The 25,489-nt window shown below is 41.3% G+C and overlaps 1 protein-coding gene across 2 annotated transcripts; it reads right to left on the bottom strand.

Moving 5' to 3' along the window:
• Nucleotides 1-111: 111 nt before the first annotated feature.
• On the bottom strand, nucleotides 112-23,635 carry ELAVL1 (ELAV like RNA binding protein 1). Of its 2 annotated transcripts, XM_088527069.1 has the most exons (7): nucleotides 23,522-23,599; nucleotides 20,308-20,518; nucleotides 15,715-15,898; nucleotides 11,459-11,562; nucleotides 10,547-10,700; nucleotides 7,691-7,916; nucleotides 112-1,699 (listed from the first exon to the last, which is right to left on the bottom strand). In XM_088527069.1, the coding sequence occupies exons 3-7, from the start codon at nucleotides 15,884-15,886 to the stop codon at nucleotides 1,375-1,377; spliced, it is 981 nt and encodes a 326-aa protein (XP_088383195.1). In that variant the 5' UTR covers nucleotides 15,887-15,898; nucleotides 20,308-20,518; nucleotides 23,522-23,599; the 3' UTR covers nucleotides 112-1,374. The 2 variants fall into 2 exon arrangements, with proteins under 2 accessions (XP_088383195.1, XP_088383194.1); XM_088527068.1 differs by lacking the exon at nucleotides 20,308-20,518 and having other exon boundaries at nucleotides 23,522-23,635.
• Nucleotides 23,636-25,489: the final 1,854 nt, after the last annotated feature.

The following is a 25,489-nucleotide window of genomic DNA, read 5'->3' as shown; positions in this document are numbered from 1 at the left end:
TTAGAACTCTTAAAGAGGACCTATGGTTCTTTAAAACAACACTCATGGAAAGCTGGACACTTTGTGCAATACTTAGCAAAAAAATAACAGAAAATAAAAAACAAAACAAAATTTGAGCAAAACAAAATCAAATTTAATGTTCTTAAATGCAAAAGTAAAAACAAACAAAAAACACAAAAAAGCAAAAGAAAATTAACAGAAACAGAACAACTCAAAGTTTCAAGGCAGTCTGCAGAAAACTTGGGGGATTAATCTTTAAATCTACAAATCAAAGTTTTTTTTTTGTTAATATCTAACTTGCAAGAAGTAAGTACTTTTCTGCTGAGTGTTCAATAAGCTAGTCGTCAAAACAAAATCCTATTAAAATAGAAAAATCTAGCACTCATTAGAAGGGATGCGAGAAATACAATGCTCAAATGTTTATAACTGTTTTTTTTCTTTACAAAATAGAACTACCAAAGGAATTCAAACTATAATGATCTTTGAGAATGAGTAAGTATCTTGCTGCATTATAATGTGCCAGTAAGTAGTGCACCATGCATTACATATTTGGACAGAAGAGATTCAGTTTGATAAAGTAGCAACATATATTCACACTTTTTTGGAGTTTCATTTTGACTCTGAAATCTTCCCGGAGTTTCTTTGAAACTCTTTGGTCCATCCCTATTACAAAGTGGGCTTTAAAAGTCTTATTTCTAAAACCTTTGAATTTGACAACTTGGCCACTGTTCAGTGTGCAACTTACCTCATCAATGGTGTTAAAAGTTATGCTGGCATGCTACTACTTACAAGACCTTGACTTTATAAAGCCTAATCCTCAACTATATGTAGCAATGAATATTAATTGATAAAGCATTTTACTGTCAACCAAAACATTAGTATTTCTCAACTTTTCTTCCATACTACTGAGTCTGGGGGAGAGGAGAAGATCAAGGGAACATGGAGCAAAAACAACAACATTAAAAAAAAAAAAAAACAAGAAAACTAATGGATTCAGCCTGATAAGTTTTTTAAAAAAATTCCAGTTTTTGCAGACAACATTCAATGGAACAAATGTTAGTCTCATAAGTGAAAGCATGCTTCAATTTTACCACCATCCAGAGGGTCTAGTTAATGCAATCTACGTAAGATTTCAGGGGATTTTTAATATGTTTTAAATGAAATAACTTAAAGGAACTTAAAATTGGTCTAACATTGTGGGATTTCAAACATTTGAACATGTCAGTTGCATCCCAGAATATAAAACCTTTTTCACTTCTCATTTAGACTAAGACAAACACTTGTGAAAATTGGCGCAAAATGAGTTTTACACTAACAAAAATGTTTCAACTTCTGTCACTCAATTATCTATTCCATACAAAAAGCACGAGCAAGTTATTTGTGGGACTTGTTGGTTTTGAAGGAAACCTGTAAGATTTTGTCCCCCAGGCGGTAGCCATTAAGACTTGCTATGGCCATTGCAGCTTCTTCATAGTTTGTCATGGTCACAAAACCAAAACCTTTGCACTTGTTGGTGTTGAAATCTCGAATAACTTTCACATTGGTAACCGCACCAAAGGGGCCAAACATCTGCCAGAGGATTCCCTCATCAGCATCTTGACCAAGGTTGTAGATGAAGATACACCAGCCAGAAGATGCGTTTCCTGGAACATTTACACCAGAAAGCCCACTCATGTGATCTACACCCATAGGAGAGAACCTAGCAAATAAAAAGCACAATATTTCATGTAAAAGTTCAATTCAGTTAAACAAAATCACTTGAATGGGAAGCAACTGAGAATGAATATTTTCTACATGGACATCAAAACCGCCAGAAAGAAACGTTTCCCCATTCAAATTGACAATCAAATTGACAGCTGCCAGGAAAAGAAAAAGGTTAAATATTCCAAGTACTTTTATTTATCAATAGGGAACTTTAATTAGAAATAGGCAGGCAACAGAACATTTGCAAGGCAACATTATGTAACCACCACGACACGGGACCCGGCCCGATGTGTGAGATTGGGCTACGCTGCTAAGAGCTCCCTGGCCCCAACACGGAGCCGCTCGAGTGCAGAGGAACAGGCAGCAGAGCCCTGAGCTGGTCCAACCTCCAGCACCTCCCACTTGCTGCTCCCAGGGGTTCCCATCCAATATCCTCCTCAACCTGCACTGAGGCCTCAAGCCAAAGTTCTTTTGTTTGTTTTTTCCCTTTTTTTTTCCCCCTTTTTTTTCCCCTTTTTTGGGGGGTGGGACCCCTTTCTCTACCGTAGGGCAGCGGGTGCAGGTGAACACCCCCGGTACCCTCCCGTTATTAGGGAGCTCCACAAACACTAGCACTTCCTCAGTAAAAACTCCAGGGCTGGGATTTCCCATACCTCTACCTACAAACTTTAAATTTTGGCTTATTTGACCTAAAATACCCCTTATGTGGATATTCTAACCACAGTAACCTTCAAATATAAAAATTGCAAAATGCATTTAAGTAAGTCTTTAAATTATAAGACATGCAGTGTTCTTTTTATCCTTCTTAGACCAGCTTTATATTAGGATAAAGGATCTGACTTTACTGAACTAGGCTTTTTTTTAATTTATTTTTAAATCACCTACTCATTCTTCCCAGTCAGCTGCCAGCAACACCCCAGGAATATTTCTGAATAACAAATCCCAAAGTTCTTTTTATGTATGGCTTTGTATTATTTGTTTTGTTTCCCCCTCAGTAACCTACATTTCTAGTTCCTTTTTACTCTTTTATTTCTGGGCTCTGTTCCGGAAATTCAACGCTTTAGAATATTTTAATGCAATATTTATGGTGGCACAAGCTGAGCACTTAGAGATCAGGAAATGGGAAAGCTAAAATAAATTCGATTTGATCCTCTGCGCTTATGTATTATTTAAAAAAAAAAAAAGGGAGGTTGCATGATTGTAGAAATATAATTACACTATACCAGGGGTTCCCAAACTGTGGTGTACCACTGGGGATATGGAAACCACTTAAAAGCGGGACATGTGCTGCTCTGTGCCAAGAAACGGCGATGGCAGTTCCTGATTCTCTGCTGACCTGGAGCAAACAGGGAATGGATGTCCAGGCAGTGAGCACTGCGTTAGCATCAACCTCTTCCCACTGAGCCTTTTTCCTGCCCTGCCTGAAGCCGGGAGCTGCTCTGGGTGCGGAGAGGGAAGGAGCGGGAGGGAAGGAGCGGGGCTGCGGCAGGGCCCGCGCACGCGGAGGGCACTCGGGTAAATGCACTCACAGCAGAGACCCCCGCGGCCCTCGTGCCCCCCATGCCCGGCTCTCCGGGGCTCCAGGAGAGCTCAATTCCCTGGATCCCGGAGCTGAGAAACCCTCCTGGACCTGGGGCAGGGGCAGCTGGTGGCGCAGGCACCGGCCCCTCCGTGGCACTGGGGCGAGCGCGGGCGCCTGAGCTCACACTGCCGGACCCGCTGCTGCTGCCGGGCAGCCCCGGGCATCCCAAGTTCGGGAAGCCTTTCCTAAAGCAAAGCTGATAAAGCGGTGGAGAGTATCGGAATGGCAATGAAACGCACTGACCCATGTGATCTGATGATTACGCGATGTCTTATTTATTATTCATTTTGCATTTAGATGGGACGTTCTTGGGCTCGCTGTTTTCTGACAGACGCCAGCTTTTTGATTTCCTCCTCTCTGAGTAACGATCTAATAAGACCCGTTTGTTGCAGCTCATCTCAACAGATCACCAGTCCTGGCTCCTGCTCGCACACACGGGCAGCAGTCGCTAAGCTCGGCATTGCAGGAGGTTGGTTCCAGCAGTCAGTGTGGTGCTGAACCTGCTCGCATTAAAGCCTCAGGCTCTACCCACCAGCCCAGCTATCAAGGGCTGACTTCTACCCTTGGAGAGATTGAAAGCAAAGGGCAACACATTTAGAAATCCTATGGAAGCCCAAATGTTTTAAAGCAAATACTGTGTTCTCTGGAAACAGAAATTTCCAAACAGCTTGCCCTCTCTAAAAAAAAAATAATAAAAAAACATGCCACCTGTTCTGTCTCTTACCCATCTATGTCAGAGCTCCTCAGATTAAACATGCTTAGAATTATACCACGACACTGACTAATATTCTGCACAAACCAACAGGGAAAAAGACTGACAAAAAACCACAGCACAAAGACCCTGCTAGAAAGGCTAGAAAAAAATATTTTGAAAAAAGGTGAAATATACAGAAGCAAACAGGAACTGCTATAGAAAAATAAGCTCAACAACATTAAGACACATATACACCGAGTTCCCCATAGCTGCCTTATGCAATTCCTCTAGCACACGTGCTCAGCATGAGCAAGAACACCCATAGGACAAGCACAGCAACCTCCTATGCGGATCTGATCCGTATCCTCTATGCTTATCCGGTGCTGCCAGCTTCCCACGTGGAGGGACAGAAGGTCTCCCAGGTAGCTTGGAGCAGCAGCCTGCACAGGACCCCCCTGCCTGCCAGCAAGAGATTGTTATTTATTCTGAATAGGCAAATATAGGATGGCCTTTGTAAAGCTGCGCTTATATAGGATGGTTAAAAGATTTGTTTTTGACTTGGGCCAACAGCACTAAAATCTACACGTACACAAGATCCTTCAGAGAGAAGGAAGGAAAAAGAAAACATGCCATAAATATTGTGATTGGGATAATCTCAGCCTCATCACACTCATTGCTGGTGCCCTCATTTTTGGCGTGATTATATTTTACCACTTCCCTCTCCCCTGCTTTTTCAATCCTCACTAAGCATCTGTAGATGATGTTATTTGTGGGTGGTTCTTCGAAGTCACACTAGTCTGAAAGCTCCAGCATCTTGTGATGGTGACAATACAGTCAATTATTTTAAACTTTTCATTTATATGAACGCCTTTTGCACTACCCATTACAGACAGACTATTATTGCTTCATTTAATAGATTCGGGGATTATTTTAACACAGCAGAGCACATCATTTCAGAAGCAACATTCCTAAAACAATTTAGGTCTTTGGAAGACCTGCAAGTTTTTTTTTTTCCCCCCTCAGAAATCTCCATACTATATAAAGCATCACAGGTGGGAGCAATCCCACAGCTTATGCAATGCTAATAAGCACTAACGCTATTAGTCTATGTTGCCATTTCGCATGAGCTTGGCATCTTTTTTCTTTTCAAATGACTCCACAAAGAAAAGGAGTTCAATTAACCTGACACTGGTCAATTAACCTGACTCTACCTTTTTACACGTAAATACTGGCTGGCTCTCAGTGGTCAGGGAAGTTTTCAGGCCACATCTGAGAATGAGCAGGTCAGCTCCACGTTTCAGTGGGACAGGACAGCAGGAGTTAGTCTCCATGTGAAGCATAACCCATAAATAACATGGGAACAGGAGAGGATTGAAGGAATATTGAACAAAGGGTTTGAGTCATAACTGTGGGAAATTAGTAGTTACAAATTAGAGATGCTAAAAGCTTAATCCTGGACTTATAGGGAGATGATGGAGCTAAATGGACAGCAATCAAAATGCCAGTTTAAGCGTAGCACTGACCACAGCTGTGATTTGAGCAGACTGGGAGCTCTCTGGAAGCAGCTTATCCTTTCGTTATGGTTTGTTCACTATGCAGAACAAATAACACCTGGTCCAAGCCAAGGTTCCCGAGCTTTACCACAATGTAAATGCTAACTAACATGCATACATGTGTGTGTGCATGCAGGAGTGTGTGCAGAAGGCCTGAAATGGGTTAAAATCACTGCAAACCTGACCAGACACCAAGCGGGATGGCCTGATTTTATCTTCAGGTCAATTGCTACAGCCCAGCCCTATCTCCATAATACAATCACCACAGCATGGTGTAACCCTGAATGCTGCTACCTCTATCAGTCTCTAGTACCCCCAAAATCTTCAGCTCCTTCTCCACTAGCAAAAAAACAAACCCAAAACAAAACCACCCACCCAACTCTGCTCTTCTTAAGAGAAGTTGGCCAGAAAGTGTTGGCAAATGAGCACTGAATCAGACACTCTGAGCAGGCGTCATTACTAAACAAAAGAGAACAGCGCACAAAAAAGACATAAGTTCTACTATTCTTACTTATGAAAACTCATGTCCACAAAAATGCACCAGAAGCACACAAATAACCTTAACCCTGCTCTCGGAGGTACAAGGGAAGAACTATGAACCAATATGTCACTAAAATGTAGCTTATTCTGTCTAGAAATATTAATCATATTTCCACTTTAACTGAGCAATCATTAGAGGTCAGAATTAAAGTTATTTGGTATCTTAAGTGTGGATGTGAACACTATTTGTACTGCTTATTATAATGAATCCTAATTCTGCTAAAAATTAGGAAGCCCATTTTAATGATAATGACAACATCCAGCTACATTAGGAATTAAAAAGAGAGACACGAGTCTCAATAATTTATTAGGACTGGGACACATTGAAAAAGCCTCTAGCTGACAATAAAGTGATTAAGGTATGAAATTTTAGTAGTTCCCCTAACTGATCATTTCTTACCATGCCTTAGATTGGGCACAGAGATTTGGGCGAGTGCTTCAAGGAAACAAGATCTTGTTTGAGGAGCTGCATTAAACACAGCTGGAAAAGCAGGAGACACCGAGCAGCTGAGGATGGCAGGGAGCAGAGGAGACCACCTAACCCTGCCCCCTGCTCAGGGCACATTCAGCTACATCAGCTTGCTCAGAAATGTGTCCAGCCGGGTTATGTCCAAGGATGGAGACTCCATAACCTCTCCTGGCAACATGTTCCAGTGTCTCATCACTTCTAAAGTCTTTTTTTTTTTTTTCCCCTTATGCTTACTGTAAAACAAATGAAGAGATGTTACACCTATCTGTTGTTAAAATGCTAAAGCAAAGCAGTATGGTGTAGTCATAGCAATACTAAAACAGTGGCACTGAAGAGATTGAACATCCACCTTAGGTGTTTAGGCAGGTTATGCTGAGCTCACCAAGTGCTTCAGGAGGAGCACAAAATAAGTGTCAATTCTCAAGCAGGTCTCACTACCCTCAGAAGCTCTTAGGTACCTCTCCTAGCAAAGCTAATTGCTATTTGCAGGACACTAAACACACTGCACCATTCAGAGGCACCGTTCAACCAGCTTCAACATCCCTGAGCAACTAAAGCCACTCTCAAAGGCAAGACACACAATGTATTTCACAGCTCTGGAGGCAAAAAAACATGTAGTTACCCATAAACTTACTGAACTTAGAGGAGTCCAGAAAATAGCATTGTACAATTGAAGATGAAGACAGAAATCCCATAAAAACTCTTAATCAGACATACGGCTTTCCTAATTTACTAGGACACCCGCCTGCTGGAACCAATAGGTCAGAATTTTAATTAAAGTTGCCAAATAGTATCTGCATTCAGTTATATATATGGACTACAGAATGGGGATCTGTTGAGACAGGCATCTATGAATACCCATCTGGAATCTGCTCCTGTCATCTCACAACATACTGAGTTGTAGAAATAGAGACTGTAGCGTACCTTTAGGTGATAACTTCAATATAAATTTTACAAATAAATTTTTGCTTTAATTGTCTTTAATTCAACAATTTATTTACATAACACTGTAGCACATACAGTGCACTATGTATTCATTCACACATGCTGCAACGAAGATATTACTACAACAGCTACAACAGTACAGTTTCCCACACGGACATGGGAATAGCAGGACAGCCTTAAACGGATTATTCTTCCTAACCTACCTGAATCTTTGCGCCTGGTGATGAACTGGCCCTCCAAATCGTCTAGCTGGTGAATGACACAGCTGCGATAACAGTGCCACATTTTTGTTCTGGTTAGGATTGGCTGCAAACTTCACTGTAATGGGTTCGGAGGAACCTGGGGGTTTGTGACCATTGAAATTTGTAATTGCCTCTTCTGCTTCTGACCTTTTGTCAAACCGGATAAATGCGACCCCTCTGGACAAACCTTTCAACCAAACCAATAAAAAAAATAAATAAATAAAAAATGAAGTTCAGGATGAAAATCAAAGTAATTTTGAAAGCAAAAGACCTCCAAAAGTTAAATACATCTATGGTCACAGCTTTCAAGTTCTCTACATTTACTAATGGTTCTTCTGTAGCTAGAGGATAAAGCACAAAATTAAGAAACGAAAGTCAAATTAATACATTGATTTCAGCTACAACCACAGCAACTAACACACTTATTATAATGTAGTTAAATAAAAAAAAATCCAATGCAGCAGAATTCCAGGAAAACCATCAATGATTAACATGAGCATTAATAAAAAAGCCATTATAAACAAAACCTCAAAATTCTGTCAAATTTTACTCAGTTAAAAAAAAAATCCCTTGGATTTGATTATTTTATGCCTCAAAACATCTTTAAAAAAATTGGCATTAATTTTCCAAATGTAAAATGGATTCAGATGGCACATTGGTTCATAGATTAAGACATGAAGGGTAATTCTCACAACATAATTTAACCTTGTGCAATAGAGATACCAATTTCAGCTCATTGCCCATTATTTCTGGCTGTCTTGTACCTTACTTTTAATTCCTTAAGTACTCATTAGACATTATCTCTTCCCTTGATAACTGTATTGAAACAAACCTGAAAAAAAAGTATGTATCTTGTTTTTATTTCCAGATCCCAAAAGGGAATACCACTTGCATCCTGCCCTCTAAAACTGCTTAGAGCAAATATATTTTTCTTTTGGGGCATTAGGGCAACTTCCACAAATGACAATTTGTCTTATCGCATGTTGTCAAGAATGTGGATTCAGAAACGGTCCGTTTCCCAAAACACATCATTTTTAAAGAAAAAAAACAGCAGGGCTGAGGTGGATTCTTTACCTAGTACACAGGTAGCCCAATCCACTCTAATTTTATGTGTAATTAAGCCACTTTTTGCTAGGGAGGAAGCTCAGAGTACTGTGAATTCTCCACCTCACACACGTATTGCTTCTCACTTGACCTACCCTAGAATTCCATTAAAATATGACTATTGAAGAACATGTCTGTTTTGCAGACTAGTTCTCAAAAAAACCCAAAACCTGTCAAGAAGGTATGTCCAAAAGTACAAACGAAAATTTGTCCCGTCATAATCTGAAATTGTAGAGCAAAGGCCTAGAGACACACTTGAAGGGAAGCTCAGCTATATTTGCACGATTGCAAATGTAAGCAAAGTTATGTTCATCAAACAATACATAATGAAGTTTAACCAAAAGCAAGTTGTATTTTCCCAGCCATCCTTTCCTCAGCTGATGCTGAATTAGACCGCATTGTGTGTCAGGGCACTCAATGAAGACTAAATTATTCCTGAAGAGACTTTAACTGCATGACTTCTGCCATCTCGTTTGACAGCTCTGTCATAGGGACAGATGCTGGCTGTCCAGATGCCACTAACAGCCAAAGACAGACTACTGTGGACACTTATTTTAGTTAAGTATTTTGGACATGTATTTTAGCAACTCCTCACTGTGCTCTAGGACTTTTTCTTGATTCTGACCATAGTAGGGAACAGATTAGAGCAATACGGATACTTAAGTCAGGCAAAATTAATTCCTCGTCCTCCAGAAAGCAAAGGATAGGATCTGCTTCGCTCAGCTTTAGGCTCTGTGAGATGTTGCTATGTAGATTCAGTCTAGTTACCTCAGATTCCTTTTACATGCAGTGACATTTACAGTCCAATCCATCCGACCAAACCAAAACACTCAAGTAGATACCTGCACTAGGGGACTAGCTCTGAGATAGAACCTTAATGTTGTGGGCCTTATATTTAGGTCAGATAAATCCCACTAAGAGTTGCTGATGGCCTGCTCTACATCAGGGTAAAAAGCATGAAGGCAGCTGTCTGCATGCTACACATAAATGTATATGCTACTGTGTATGAGTAGCGTGAAATGTTTAGAACTGGATGATCATCTGTTCTAATATAACACATGCTAACCATGGAAAAGTATTTATAAAAGTCCTTTCCAAATCCATACATGACTTGCGGGCTTTGGGAATGTGGAGAACATCTCAGGTTGCAGAATGAGCCATAGTATTCAGTTACATTTGAGATAAGAAATTAAATCTCTGAAAACGCATTGCAACACTGAGTCAGAATGAACATAACAAATGAAATCATTAACTTTGGTCCCTCCTGAGCCGAGTCCTTAACTAAGGAACTTTTCCCTTCTCCCACCATCTCACAGTTTAAAAAAAAAAAAAAAAAATACACTTGCAGAGTACAAATTTCATTCTTTTGGTTAGCAGTAACCAAAAAGCATTGCGAGACTCTTCCAATATTCAAAACAAAACAAAAAAATCAAGACATTGTGTGACTGTAACGGTTGTATTTGTTCATAGTAAAGGTAACTTAAGTCCTCCAAACGATAAACTGATTTTACAGAGGCAAGCACTTAGTCACTATCCTGACAAACTTCAGATTAAGGAGGCTCTTAAAAACAAAAATATTGCATTAATATTTCAGTGGTTAATATCAGATGTCATAATTAGTTTGCAGAAGCCTTTAATTAATTTAGGACATTACCAGGCTGCGAAATAAAACCAAGTCTGTACTATAGCACGTGCATGTTTCTATGCACTTACCTGTAGTTTGATCCACAAGCACACGCGAGTTGATGATGCGCCCAAAACGGGAGAACATATCTTCAACATCTTTCTGTGTCATTGACCTTGGCAGTCCACTAATGTATAAGTTAGCATCTTTGATAACTTCAGAACTCGGACGAGCATAGGAAACCTATTAAAAAATAATGTATTTGGTCACAAAAGACTCACATTCACCTCCTGCTAATAATACAGGTAATTCTCCTATTAGTGTTCAGGAGATGGGAAGGGGTAAATGACACAGAAAATTCTCATTTCCTGTTCTGGTAAACATATCTATATAATTTCATTCATTCTGGGCTTAGCAGATAGTTAGACAGGGGTATCACTATAAAGAGACAGCAATAGACAATACCAGTGTTTCCAACAAACTTACCATCAAAGAAATATGACGAAAACCACCTGTCTGAAGTCCTGAATTCGATACCAGGCCCATTAGTGACCACAAGTTGCACCAGCTTGTATATTTTAAATATTTAAAAGTCCATTAAAGAGAATTTACAAGCCAGAGTGCAATTTTCTATCTTAACTTGTGATCACATTTAATTATGTGATCTTCAGGACACACAGTACTCCCTGGTATGTGCTTCTTGGATCCTTGACAATTTCTGTGCTTTAAATCATGGAAAGACAGTGCATGCATATTACTAACAAGAGTTCCAAAGCTGGTCAACAATATGGAATAATCTCACCTACCACTCTAAAAACTGAATACAAAACTGTTACAAACCCTGAGCACCTTAATGGTTCATTTCACTGTCTTTCACATTTCGCTTTTCTCCTAGGTGAACAGCAAAAAGCTTTCCACCAGAATGAATTAGCATGCAAAATACATTACAGGTTTATTATAATGCCATTTTCAGAGAAGATGGAAGAATCTGTATATCCTACCTTGATGGTTTTTGACTGGAGTCTGAGACCATTCAGTGTGTTTATTGCTCTTTCAGCATCTTTTGCAGTCACATAGTTTACAAAGCCATAGCCTAAGCTGTGTCCTACAAGGAAGGACATTTTTTAAATTAATCCAAACAAAAAAAAATTTATCACCTTCAAAATAAAATGATATGTAACAGGCAAAAGACATTAAGAGCAGAAAAAAAAAAAAAAAAACACAACATTGGCCAGTGAACCACTGGCTAACCACTTCTATGTGGTTATTCCATCATTTCACTCCTTGGAGCCAGAGGGGAAAAAAGCCTTCAGTCCTCATACAGACATCTGACTAATGAGTAACGAGTCTGAAATATAGGATGAAATTAAGGAGAGGAGAATCATCTTCAGTGTATACAACGAGACCCTATGCAAAGCTCTGCTTCTCAGCAGCCATATTCAGCTATTGATATACATCTTCCAAGTTTACCCTTAGATTTGTGTTATTATTAATCTAAAATTATTTTTGTAATAGCTAAGTCATGCAAGGCAAAGGCTACACATTTATTTGTTCTGCTCCCATCTCCACCCTCCCCATACGCTAGTATCAATTATAACTCTGCATACTAAGATCATTTCAGGTGGCAACTTCCTAATAATTACAGGCTCTCATCTCTGTAGACCTAAAAATATCCCAAATCTTTTCAGACTGTCTGCCTGCAGTAAAGCAAGTCCCACCCAATAAAAGCTGCTCCTTTTTTTCAGACTTTCTTCTTGTCTCGCAGTCAGATCCATGGGATATTCAGAAGAAAACTGTATGTTTGTATAGGAGAACATACTGTTTGACTTGAACAAGACACTATTGTTAAGTAGTTATTAAGCTCCATTATTAGGCTTCAGGACATTAGAAGACATGACTAAAATATTCAGAAAAGGATTCTCTCCTGTATAGCTACCTGTATTTTAGAAAATTAAATACCCTGAAAAAGTCAACGCTGACTTCCTAGCATCAAGTATCAGATAATCTAAAGGAAATAATTGTATCAGATGCTGAAGATAACTCCCTCCACTGAATAAATAAACAAACAAAATCACCAGTCTGAGGGAGTCGAGACCTGCTAGATTAAATGCAACCAAGGATAGAAGGAAGCTCCAACTAACCTATATTCCTCAAATTGGTATTATTAATAGCATACATGGCACGGATCAACTGCAGAACAACTGCAACAGCAGAAACACAGGCGCTAGGGAATTATCTGCCACGTTGTGAAAACATAATAGGTCAATAACTCATCTAAATCCAAACACTGTCACTGTATCTTTCCTAACACCCTCCCTGCATAAACAGTCTCATTTAATTTTTGCAGTCTGCTGGAGCTCTTCATGGAGCCAACTCCCATTCGTGTCCTGTATGAGGAGCAAACAGCGTCCTTAGAGCTGGGCGGTTATAAACATCTCTACTAGCAGTGCACAGACCTTTACTCGTGGCCGAGCGGAATTTAGCAAAGAGAAATGCATTAATCATAAGATCTTAAGACATGAGTTTCTGCAGCTTCACCTTTAAGGTCTATAGATCACATCAACTAACAAAATAGAAAGTGCAATTAAAAAGAAATCAATGAGAAACCACACGCTGTGTGTGCACACAATATAAATAATTTTCTGGTCCAAATTCCACAAAGTGCTGATTAGATATTATGAAATATTATGAATAACATCAAATGCTTATCTAAAAGCAGTAAGTTGGAGACACATCAGTTGTTTTATCATGATGTTAGATCAAAAAACCTATAGAGGACAAAAAAAAAGCAATACTGTTAATTCTGCAGTTTTCAGTGAATAGCAATTAAGTAGGAAATACAAGCTTGGAAAAAAAGTTTGCTTACATATAAATGCAAATCTACTCAAGAGAAAAAAAAAAAACAAGTAGACTTTTATCTGGGTAAATAATTAACAAAATGATCATGAAATGTAGTTTTAAACAAACTATTATACTCCCTCGACAGAAAGAATCTAGTTTTGTTTCCACGATAAAAAGCCTTTTCATGAAAGAGGGCTCTCATTTTCTTTCTGGGCATCACTTGGTTTTCTCCCCGTCCCCTTGCTTCCCTTCTCTGTTTCCTTAGACATACTGCTTCAGTCAGTAAATCATTTTTTATTTCTCTCCTGCTACTGACTGACAACTCCGGTTTCACTGAAGAGGCTGGTATGAGAACAGAGTTAGTGCTTATTTTCTTCTCTATAATAGACTAGTTGCCCTTCTAAAAGCAGCTAAATCAGACCTTCCCCATGCTATCCCTTGAATAAAACCTAAACTGTCTACTCACAAGCTACTGTTATGTTAGAGTACCTTGATACACAGATATTTTAGTAGTTGTTTTCCAGTTCAGAAAAGAAATTCTAAACTAACTGATGCAATGTATTGAGACTAAAAAAAGAGAGAAAAAAAATAGAGAAGAGATAGGCAAACAAGTAAATAACACAAAGATGGAATAAGTCTCCCCTGAGTGACACTTGGGGAGAATGGGGTGTCTTGAGGAAAGGTTTTTTTGTGTGCGTGCACGTGCAAAACGTGCCGTGAATGATAACCTAAGAGCTTAAACGTGCACGAATGTGTCACAGAGCACCACATAGAAATCCCAAAGACGGATCTGCTGAAAAGGCAAAATTCTAAGTGGGCACTTAATTTCAAAGGGGAAGAAAAGATAGGAAGTGCTCAGACATGAATTGTGTGAAACTTGCTTTAGGACAGTGGAGCTACTGTATAGCTGGGGATGCATAAACATGCCGACACCAATAAAAATCCAAGCAGTTCTGCATCAAATTCCCAAAGAGGAGCTCTGCCAGTGTGGAAATGCAGCAACCCAGGACTGGCACGGGAGGAAAAGGCTATAGGCTGCCCACCTGAGACAAATCCATGTTATGCAAATAGCAACTTTTATGAGAGATGTGTGTGCCAAATCCCACTGTTAAAAACACCATAGTAAAGGATACAGAAGCTAACATTTTCAAATACCTCCTCTGAATTTTATGAGGACAACCATGAAATAAAATTGTTCAGTAGTCTTGCTGTACTCAAAACAAAACCTGTGTAAATATCTTTATTGTAAGTGAAATATTTTGCACCAGGAAGAATTTCGATCCAAGAGCTATTTTGAAAGCTATGAGATCACTCTCCACAGAGGCGAGGTCAGTTCAGTAAGTAGTTAAAATTTCTAATCCAGGCAGAAGACATTCTCTGCTCTACATTTCCCACTAATAGAGAAGCAATTAAAAAAAAAGTCATTGTTGCATAGAAAAGAATTACCAAATAGCATTCTTTATCTGTACAAATACAGTCAAAAAGGGCAACTCTAAAGACAGGCTACTTTTATTTACCAAAACATCACAGTGGTTCCAAGGCTGCAGGTCTGAGAATTAAACCGCTCTAAAAAACTTGCCTCCAACTAAAGGAGAGGTTACAGCCCTCCTGCCCAGGCCACTCAGTCCTACTGTCTCTACGTGCTACCATGACACCTTCCTGACAACCCCCAAAACCTAGGTCAGGGAGCTAAACAGATTTTTTTTGCTGTTCTAGTTTCCTGCTAGGCTGTCAGAGCTCTCCGTGGGATCAAGCAAATCGATGCCATGAGGAAAGCAGAACTGCAGCAAGACTATTTTTTCCCCTAGGAGAAGCCAAACATTGCATTAGCCTAGAACGCTGCTTTACAGTACAAATAAATCTTACACTTAGGTCATGAAACCTGCTGCACTAGCAGCCCTTGTTTTCATGGCAACATTAAGTTTCACAAACCATAAGACTTCATTCTTCATTTCTAATGCTGCTATTAACAGCCCTGTTTGTTGTAGGCCTTATCGCTCCAGGAATTTAACTCGTAGGTTCTTCAATCTCAGACATGTGCCTCACATTCATTTTACTGATCAAAATATTTTTTTTTGAATATTCAGAGTTTAAGTAATTGAAAAAAAGCTGGTGGAAGAATAAGTCAGATCAAATTCAGACTAGCTTAAATATGCATACAAATGTTCAAATTTAGGAATTTACTTAACACACTTCTCAAGCACAGACAAAAACAGTCATGAATACAACCCTATGCATCCTATCTTCACGGTACTCAATTTCCAGTCTTAGCATTACTATAGTTGCATGCATTGTCACCAGTAATTGGATTACACTTACACAAACATTGAATAATTTTGCATTAAATTGTATACAATCGAGTGTTTAGCTGAGCAGTCTACTACCAGGAAAAACGTTGTTATATACTAGATTATACCTGCAACTTTGTCCCGAATAAGTTTTGCAGATTCGACTTCGCCAATACTGCTAAATAGACTCCGTAATTCATCTTGCGTCATGTTCTGAGGGAGGTAGTTCACAATTAAATTTGTTCTACCAATATCATCCCTGCAATCTTCAGCCATGTGATCTTCATAACCATTAGACATTTTATATTATATCTGCAAAGAGAAAAATCCCAAGTAAGTTCTAGATCTTTGTTTCAGTAAGCCAAAATTTCTCCACCTGAAATAAGTTTGAATGTTTATTGTTGAAAACAGAGGACAAGCATTTCAACTGTATGTATTTTTCCACTTGTAAAACAAAACATTGTTTGTGCAAATCCCAGAACAATTCACTCTTTCAAGCTAACGAGCATGGTATTTTCCAAAATCACGTACCGTTAAAGAGCTCTCAAGTTTTCAACATAAATAGGAAGAATCAAGACAGAGTTTGTATGCATTCCTCTAAGCACCAAAATATTCACAAGAGCAGAGTTAAAAATCAGATTTCCAATTTCTGACAAATGCCAGAACTGAAATTGCCATTTCAACCTTAATTCCAATCCTCCCTGTGCTCATAACTCTTAAAAAGCAGAAAGGAGAACAGCAGCCAGATCTGTTTAACCCAGTTCAGAACCTCAGCTGCAGGCCATTTATTTTTCAAATGTTTTCTCCTTTTCCACATTACTCACTCTGCATCTAAAGGCACTGTTGTTAAAGGGTAGTCTCTGAGTGACTACTTAATTGTAGAGATGAAATGGATGAAGCTGCAGTGAATATTAACATTGGTGCTCACAGAGTATTTCTCGCAGCTTTTATTTTAGCACCATTTAAAAGGAAAAAAGCACATCCAGAAAGCTCTTCACATGGAGAGAGTCTTCCCATTAAGCATCAGCAGCGACTGAATCCTGAAGTTTCATATCCCCAGGATATTTATGGCTTCGCCTCAGTCATTACAGACAGACCCAAGGTTCTCTTTCTTCATAGTGTGCCAGAATGTTAAGGATGTTCAGGTGCCTTTAAAATTGCTTAGAAATATTGAAAAGCAGGATCACTAAACCTTATTCCTGAGGGAGAAGGAAAACAAAGTCTCGCAGATTCAGGAAGCCCAGACTGGCATCTTCTTAATAGAAACCACCATTATTAGGAATCTAATGGAATGTGTTGTCCCAGACTCTGCCTCTCAAGCTTTTCGGAGCACTTCCTTCTCTCACTTAAGAGAGGGTTAAACATCTCCTGCTCCAAAACAAGGTTCATCAAACCAAGCTACATTGAGAACAGATGTTAAATGCACAGAATCAACAGAAAAGCTGCTAAAAAAGCTGAAGTGAATTGATGGCCTCCTTGTGCTCAGGTCAGAATTCCTCCTCTTAGGGTGTAACTCACAGCACAGCTGCTTCCTATTGATGGTCATTTAACACATACTTCAATATTTGGTCTTTTCGACATCCACATTATGAAGACTCTTATTTTTGTCTTGGAACAAGAATGCAGTTTTGACTGCAGACTTGACAGGACTTTGAGGCCCCAATCCCACCTCTACAAGTAAATCACTCTTGCAACAAAAAATTCAGACATAACCTAAATAAATTTCCCCTCCAATCTAATAAACTGCAAGAATGCAAGCAGCTTAATCAAGTCAGTCTCAGCTCCGTTTATAAAACCAAAACGGTCAGCTGCAGAGAAGGCTTCAGTTGCTGTTTTTTAGGCTTACTTACGGTCTAGCCATACAGACTATACTCATAAGAGTCCCTTTTAGTGCAACAAAAACCCAAATGTAATGATTCAGAACAGTTCAGATGAAATTATACATAAAGGGATTCAACTCCATACTTTTTAAACTTTCGGTAATATTTTCCTCAGAGCATTACTCAAGTCACAAAAATTATTTTTAATCTATAAAAAAAATCAAACAGCTTCAATATCCACAATATCAGTATTCATGTATGTTTCCCTACATTCTACCCACCCTATTTCTTTGTTCCAAGTGTCAACATGAGATGAGTGTCATCTCCTGTGTCCTTCTGCCCACAGGATGCCCAATTTGAACCACAAAAGCAGAGGAAAACCTACCCTGGGAGGGAAGCATTTTTGTCAGGTCAGCAGTTTTCATCTGCTTACCTTGTAGCAAGGAAGGCCTCAGAGTTAAAGCCAGAGGAGAGCAGAGCAAGAGAAGAAACTGCAAAAATCACGAGCATCCTGGTAATACCCTGTCTTGGTAATTCCTACCTGTCAACTTAACTCAAGTGATATTGCGAACTTGCACCAATAAATACAGGTTCCCTTCCAGCTCTGTCAGAGCTGCCTGAGCACAAAACCAAAAAGAAAAGAAAGAAAAAAAGAAAAGAAAGAAAGAAAAGTCCCCTCCTCCTCTCCTCTGTTAAGTGACACTCAAACAGCTGAGCCTTTTTGGTTCAACATACCTGAGGTATAAAGCCACACAACTTAAGTGCACCTAAATGTTTTAATGGAAAGCAATTTGCTTGCCTTTGTTCTGGGCAAAACTCAAGCCCTGTACATGCAATAAACCAATAGGCTGATGAGCCCGAAAAGTGCACAGTACAGTTAGAATAGTTAATAAGCAAAGGAGGAGCATTTTTTTCCTAACTCGGCATAACGAAGTCTCAAATTTCTTTTACGCTCAACCAAGTTTGCCTAAGATTCAACACAAATCCCTGCTGATGCTAAGATTCTTCCTGCCAAGTTTAAAGTTACTGCATGTATTAATTTCTTCCAAAAGCAAAAGACTTCCAAATCTATTTTCCTTATCTTCTGAGTACAAGGTATCCACAAGAATTGCCTGAAAGGGGAGGCATCAAACACAGATATAGAGCACAGAAATCCCTCAGCAAACTATAATGGCAAGCTACCAGACCTGCATCTGGCATTAAATAAAATTAACAGAAGTTTGGCAAGTCACTATCCACTTTCAATCATTTTACCACTGCTTCTTGTCTCAGACGCCTGCAATACTTACCATCTGTATTTCCCTGGGATAAACAAGGAGTGCCTAAGGCAGGAGGGCCTGTTGGTTCAGAAGCAGTTAAAACCACAAAGAAAACCTTCCATCTACTTTTCCTAAGACATTAGGAAAAAATTACGGGAACCCCTGGCGCAAAGGTCCAGCAAACATTTTTGCGGGATAGCGGTAACAAAGCACAGGAATGATAAAGGGGTAGTAGAGAAGAGGGAAAGGAACAGTAAGAGAAGATGCTCCTGCCTTCCTCACCTTTCACCAGACCCTTGCAGAAGGTAACACAGATACAGTTTTCTGGCCATCATGGAAGTTAGTGGGACACCACTTCCTCTGCTGGTGGCTAGCAGCCCTTGTGCCAGTGAGAATAGTATTTCCTTAGGGACTGTTCTATCACTTACATACTAAAAGAAATTTCCCAACAGAAAAATAAATAAATAAAAGGAGTATCAAATTGTCAGGATGGCCAAAATAAGCAAAATGACATTAGATATCTCAATTTTTTAATTCTGATCCCAATAAAATGTTAAGAGAATGAATTATAGGGAATCTCCTGTTCTTTCTTAATCTGTCAAAGAAGGAATACTCAAATGATTGTAATGGGTCAGAGCTCAGAATCGGGCCTTGAAACTAGTTTCCATCTGGAACTTTGTTGAATGCAATCAGTCACGCCTCTTTCAGTTAAATTGGAAAGGAGAGGTTTAACGGTTCCATTTAGAAAGCTTACTTGTAAAGAGGTTACATAAGCACTTCATAGCCGTCCCAAAACTACCTTGTTCCAGGCCCATTGTGAGAGATTTTCTTCCTTAAAGAACCTGAGGTGATAACCTGAAGTAGTAGCATCCTCAAGAAAGAAAACTGCCTTCCTTTAAGACCAAGCACCTTCTCCACAGGTCTCCAAAAGCACTAGACCAATTGTGGCACGACATGAACTAAAACGCAGACACCTGATCAGATTACAGATGAAAATACAAGCACTTCACCTACAGCATAGCCTAAGAGGAGCAGAAATTCTCTCAAAAGTCAGTGTTCCTTCATGCCAGTAGTTATCAGCTTCATTAGAATCCAGTTCTTAATCTCTCGAGCAACTGGCCTAGTCTCATTCATACCATATAGTTAGACAACTACATAGACATATACCATAATGTAGATAACCTGGCCTTGGAGGAAGGCTGTGCAGCACTGCAAGTGCACAAGCAACATTGACTCTGCAAACGCAAGAAGGTCAGAGCCACCTTGAACATAGTTCTTGGCCACAATGTCAGAAGTCCACACACTTCACCAACGTTGGACGCTTGGCCAAGAGTCAAGAGTATGACCAGGAAACCAGGAACAGACCAAAAGGAACACAGCGGGGTTCCCAAAACACAGCTGAAAGACACAAATATTACTGACCAATGCCTCAGCTTGTCTTTGCAACGAGGTTAGCATCACTTAGGACCTACAGCACTCAAGAGAGCATCTAGCAAAGTCCCTAAACTGATGAAGTTGCCTGTTAGAATTAACACTGCTGAGTGGAAAGGTATCCTCCAGCGCAAGAAGTGAGTTCTGATGAGCTGCCTTGACCAACTCATACTTAAGTTTCAAGAGTTTATTTTTAAATACCCTGTCTGACCTCAAGGACCTTGCTGAGGTACTCCAAGGAGAACTTCAGGCCCCTACAAAGAGATCTCCTCTTGTTTCTTCAAAGCAGGGCTGATATTTGTTGACATACCTGCCCACAAGTCACGAGTGACTCGGAAGCAAACAACAAATCTGGCTGTCTTGGACAGTTGTCTACCACTCATGTTTTGAAGCTGCTGAGCAGTATTTCTTGGAGATAATACCTGAAATGGAACAAAAAAGATACTGCTACATCAAGGGAAGAGCCAAAACTATCCATGCAGATGCCCAAGGCAGAGCTGCCTCTCTCTTTTGCCTCCAAAACATCTGGAGGCCAAGATCTGTGCTGCAAAGAAAGTATTTGGGGAAAAACTGCTTCCCTGTGCACAGGATATCTGGTGCACAGGTGGAAGATAAGAAGGCAGCACAAGAACTATGATTTCCTGACAAATTCTGACACCTCCCCATTACCATTCAACCCATCCTTGGATGGGCAGCTGGTACTTCCACTTGGATGAAACAGGAAAGCAAGAAAAGCAATGGAAGCAGGAGACAGCATCAAACTGGTAGCACCAGCACAACAGAAATAGCTGGAAACCCATGTCTGAAGGCTTCAGGAGGGATCAAAACTTGCTCCTGCTGCCCTAAAAGGAGGTCAAAGAAGTGCTCAAGCAAGACGGAAATTATAATTTATAGTCATTCTGCCACTGCTATTAGCAATATAAATAAAGCAAAAAAAAAATGCATGTGCACACACATATACAAGGGAACCCTCTGTTTTCTCAGCATAGCTTTCTACCCTACTCCCCCTCAAAAAGGAGAAACAAAAACCAAAAGAAGCTTAAAATCTATTTTTGCAGCCATCACCTACATATAATAAGGTTGTATAATCAAATGCAGCATTTAGGCCAGCAGTTTGAAGCTTGCAAGTGCCTTGATCACAGGACTGCAGTTCAAATGGGAGGAATGCCCTAACTAGTTTTTAAGCAGAAGGCAAAATTTAACACCTCTCTTATTCTGGGACCACGTCACTGCTTCCAAGGGCTTAAACTAGAATGGGCCTGATTTCCTAGAACACATTTCCATGCTTTTTCTATAGTGCTTAGAGATAGTTGGGATATCCTTTTTTCGCATTTCCAAATATCTTTAACTTTGCAAGAGCAGCAAGCTTAAATTTTCTTTAATTAGAAAATACTCTGCCATCTTCACAAGTAGCCAATCCACAAGACATGCACTCAGAGCAACATCTAACAACATCTTCTTGTAATCACTTCACAAACGTCTCGTAACAAACAAGCAACAAACACTAAAGACAAACTCTTCAGGAACAAATCAGGCTGATGTAAGGCTTTAAAGAAACCGATTTTAAAAGAAAAACAACATGCCACCGGCAGGTCAAGAGAAGATTATTTTTCAGTAGGCAAGGGACAGAATATGCAAGAAACAGCAAGAATGGAGTGCTCGAATTAGGAGCACAGGTCGCATTTCACAGTAAGTGAAAGTCAACAACTAGAATGAGCCACATTCAGCAGAAGTGATTAAATCGAGGAGGGCATTTACACAATATTGGTAGTTCCACTTAGACTCTTCTTACTATCGTTCCCACAAGTCTGGCACTGCATAAGGCACTGCACGTGGGAAAGCTGCATAATCACATTCACCTGGTGTTGCAGAACCACCCACATCAGGGTCAGAGAACTAAGCCCCTAAATGCACAATTCTACAAGGAGCTTAGCCACAGCAGCAGCCTAAGACAAGTGGGCAGGAACTGCAAGGACAAGAGGAGCCAGAACTGCTGAACATTTTTAATTGTGAAGCCACATGCTCGTTTGCAGCATCACAGAAATGGTTATACTGTTTCAAAGGCAAATCTATGAAGGCCACAGAGTAAGGCAGGCTGCTGTATGGATTTTGAAGGTGCAGGGAGCCAGGCTGTACTACGACATGACACAGACACCCTCAGGATTTAGTAGAAGTCTAACAGTTCATGAAAATCATAAGGCTTGACAGAACATTTAGATGTCACCCTACTTTTAAAGGGAGACACACTGGTCTGTGAAAAGTCTGTTTACGTAAATTGAGATGTGGTTCAAACGTGTGGTTCAAAGGTGTGAATTGGGGGTCAGCAGAGTGCAAAGGGGGCAAGAGTTGCACAACACGATCAAGCAAACCCACGTTTGGGCATAAAACGAAAGAGGAAAACACAAAAAGAAAAGAAATACAGAGAACAAGAGAAGTGCTCAGTTATGTCAGCAACCAGCAACAATGTAAAGTACTAATAAGAGATATTCATAAATTAATCTTTATCCTTATTTATTCCCATTTTTATTGTCAACACATTGGAAATGTGTGGCTCACGGGATCCAGGCATGAGGCCCTTGGTCAAAGGGAACGTCTCCCCTCTCAGCAACCGTCGGATCTAGGCCGCGGCTGCACAGACAACACTGCTCCGCTCCCCGACACTGCAGATCGTCCGCAAGCTCCGCTACGAACTATCCCTCCCCCGAGTGGTCCTTTCTCCAGGCCACACACATTCCTTACAGCCCACATCCTCCCACCCAATGCTCCCCTAGCACATTCTTGCCACTTCCAATCACTACCTAAAGAGCAAGCGCCCTGCTTCGGAAAACCTCCCGCCAGGACTAGCAATACCAGACTACTATTTCAGCCATGATTTCTCCCAAGCAAAGGCAGCTAACGGAGCATTACCTAACGCTGCAGGCCTGAATTAGCGCAGGTACGAACAGGCGCCGCTCGCATTAGGAAGCCCACCCTCAGATAGTGCCAGTCAATAAAGACGCACCAGTCTCACGGAAGGTGGGAGATTCAAAAGACCCGCTGCAGAGGCGCATAGAATAAAATATAAAGAACAAGGAGCGTGAGAAAAAAAAAAAATGGAGAGAAGGTCCAAGGTGAGAGGCGGGCTCGGGCCGCACATCCGCATCCCCCACGCGGGGCCGGCAAGGCGGGCCCGGCGGCCGGGGGCTCCTCCGGCACCGCCTGGGCCTGCTCCGCGCTCGCAGGCCCCGCAGGCCGCATCCCGCGCGCTCCCCCTGCGCCTGGCCCCTCCTCCGCAGGCCCCGGCTCCCCCCTCCCCCCGCAGGCCGGGGCCTAGAGGCGCAGGCCTCGGCCCCGCAACGCGGCCCGCCCGCGCCGCTGCCGCGCCCGCCGTCCCCGCGGGAGGTTCCGCGGCGGCCCCGCGCCGCCCCGCGGCCGGCGGGCCTCACCTGCGGGCGGCTCGGCAGGGCCCGTGCAGCGCGACGCTAACGGCTCCGCAGCGCGCACAACAAGCCGCTCGCAGCGCCGCTGCGCACGCCCGCGCCCCGCCCGCCGAGCCCCATTGGCCCCCGCGCGCACGTGCCCGCGCGCCCATTGGCTGCGCGCCACGTCCGTCAAGCGCGGGACGGAGCGGAGGGACGCGCACGCGCGGGGGGGGGGGGGGGGAGTGCGCGCGCGCGCACGGGGCCTCGCGTGAGGAGCGGAACCGGAGCGGAACCGGAGCCGCGTCCGGGGCGGCCCCATCGGGACCCGCTCGTCCCGGCGCTTCTAGGGCGTCCTTCAGCGCCCGGTTTGGCACTTCTTGTCCCTCCGCCCGGAGTTGGTGCCGTTTGGGCAAGCCATTTACTGGCAGGTTTTGATCCCTCCGCCTGAGCTGCCCACGCAGGGGCCTCATGTGCAATTACACTATGCTGCAGGAAAGAAGGCTCCTTTTTTGTCATTAATATAGTATTGTGCAGTAATGCCCACAATATGCTTTGTACCTGCCCCACGTGTGAATTTGCAAGACTAGGTCTAACTTTGCTACTCAACTTTTGCTGAAAAATCCAAAAAGTAACCAAGCATTCCTGCACCAAAATGTGCAATGCTACTTTCCTTATCAAAGACAACTCATTAACTTGAGTTTTACTTAGTTGAGTAACATGAGGCTAAAATCAAACTAATGGACCTGTTGGTGGTCTAGAAGAGTAGTAAGATCCAGCCTGACTTGAGATATAGTGGCAAAGCCCTATAGGGGTACGTGCACCTTACCATTGCATTACGTGCACATGGAAATACTCTCTATCTCGTAATAATTGCCCTGCAACCCATGCAATGCACATACTTGAAATAGTAAATATCTTTGCTTTACCGCCCTTGACTTGGAAGACATTCCAGTTTTGCCTCTGGCAAAAGCCTTGCATAGTAAATCCCCAAGATTGCTGCACTGATGTTACCTGGTTTTCTTTCCAGAAATACATTTTGGAAACCCTATCATGTGGTTCCGTTATACTGGGCGGTTATCTGTGGGATTCCAATCTTCCATACGGTATGACCAAGAACAAGGCAATGTCTGTAGCGGTCTGGAGGGAGAGGTATCAAAGAGAAGGTAATGGAAAGCATCATTAAACCAAGAGTTCATTGAAGAAGTGCTGCTAAGTGTTATTACTCTCTCTTTCGTCTTTTCCATATCTTTCAGGGCCAGATGGGGAATCCTCACATATAAATCCCAAGCCTGACAGGTCTGGAAATAACCTTCAAGGCCCCATAAAATATTAAAAGATGTTTGTGCATCTGTTACTGGCTCGTGCTGCTATGTGTGCCAGCCACAATATCACTATTTGTCACTCACACACCAATGGCAGCTTTCCGTTACTGCGTATCCTGTGTTTTTCTTGTGTTATTCAGTTTTTAATAAAGCAACTCTGTTCTTGGGGCACAAGATAGGCCACAAATTTCCAAAATTGAGGCCACAGGCGGGAAACTACTGCACTGAGCTTTGCTACTGTTGTTCATAACTGCACATTTTCAGTATAATTATTTCATTTAGCATCATCAACACTGTTTATGTAAAATTGTGATGACAAGCAGGGAATTATCCTGCTAACCCACATGTAATTTATTTTAAAGGACTGATCTCCTTTTGCTGAAGTATATTCATCCCCCGTTGCCATGTTTTAGTTCATGTAATGCAATGCAATGAATTGAAACGATGACGAATGTACCATCAGCTGCATCTTCACATGTACACTCCGGCTAGTTGTTGATTTACACTGAAACATGAAGAAAAGTTCAGCACCAACAAAGTTATGTTTGGCGATGCTGGAAGACACCTGTCGATGCGGTTCTTGGAACAACACCAAAGCAGTGACTGCAAGAAAAAATAGTTATAACAGCTAGAAATAAGTGTCAGCTGGAAGCTGCGGGTTATAGGGGGG

The sequence above is a fragment of the Tinamus guttatus genome, unplaced genomic scaffold, assembly GCF_059628265.1.
Source record: "Tinamus guttatus ecotype Peru unplaced genomic scaffold, ASM5962826v1 Tinamus_guttatus_pri_ptg000261l, whole genome shotgun sequence".
In the NCBI taxonomy this organism is placed as follows: domain Eukaryota; kingdom Metazoa; phylum Chordata; class Aves; order Tinamiformes; family Tinamidae; genus Tinamus; species Tinamus guttatus.
The sequence above is the reverse complement of the archived record's forward strand: the minus strand, read 5'-3'. Positions and strand labels throughout refer to the sequence as shown.

What these genes read in the sequence shown, in the direction of transcription:
- ELAVL1 (XM_088527068.1), bottom strand. Translation starts at nt 15,886, where the DNA reads ATGTCTAATGGTTATGAAGATCACATGGCTGAAGATTGCAGGGATGAT. An exon ending in TATTCGGGACAAAGTTGCAG is followed by an intron (nt 11,563 to 15,714) that starts GTATAATCTAGT and finishes CCTTCCTTGTAG; the next exon opens with GACACAGCTTAGGCTATGGC. An exon ending in GCTTGTGGATCAAACTACAG is followed by an intron (nt 7,917 to 10,546) that starts GTAAGTGCATAG and finishes TTTGGTTGAAAG; the next exon opens with GTTTGTCCAGAGGGGTCGCA.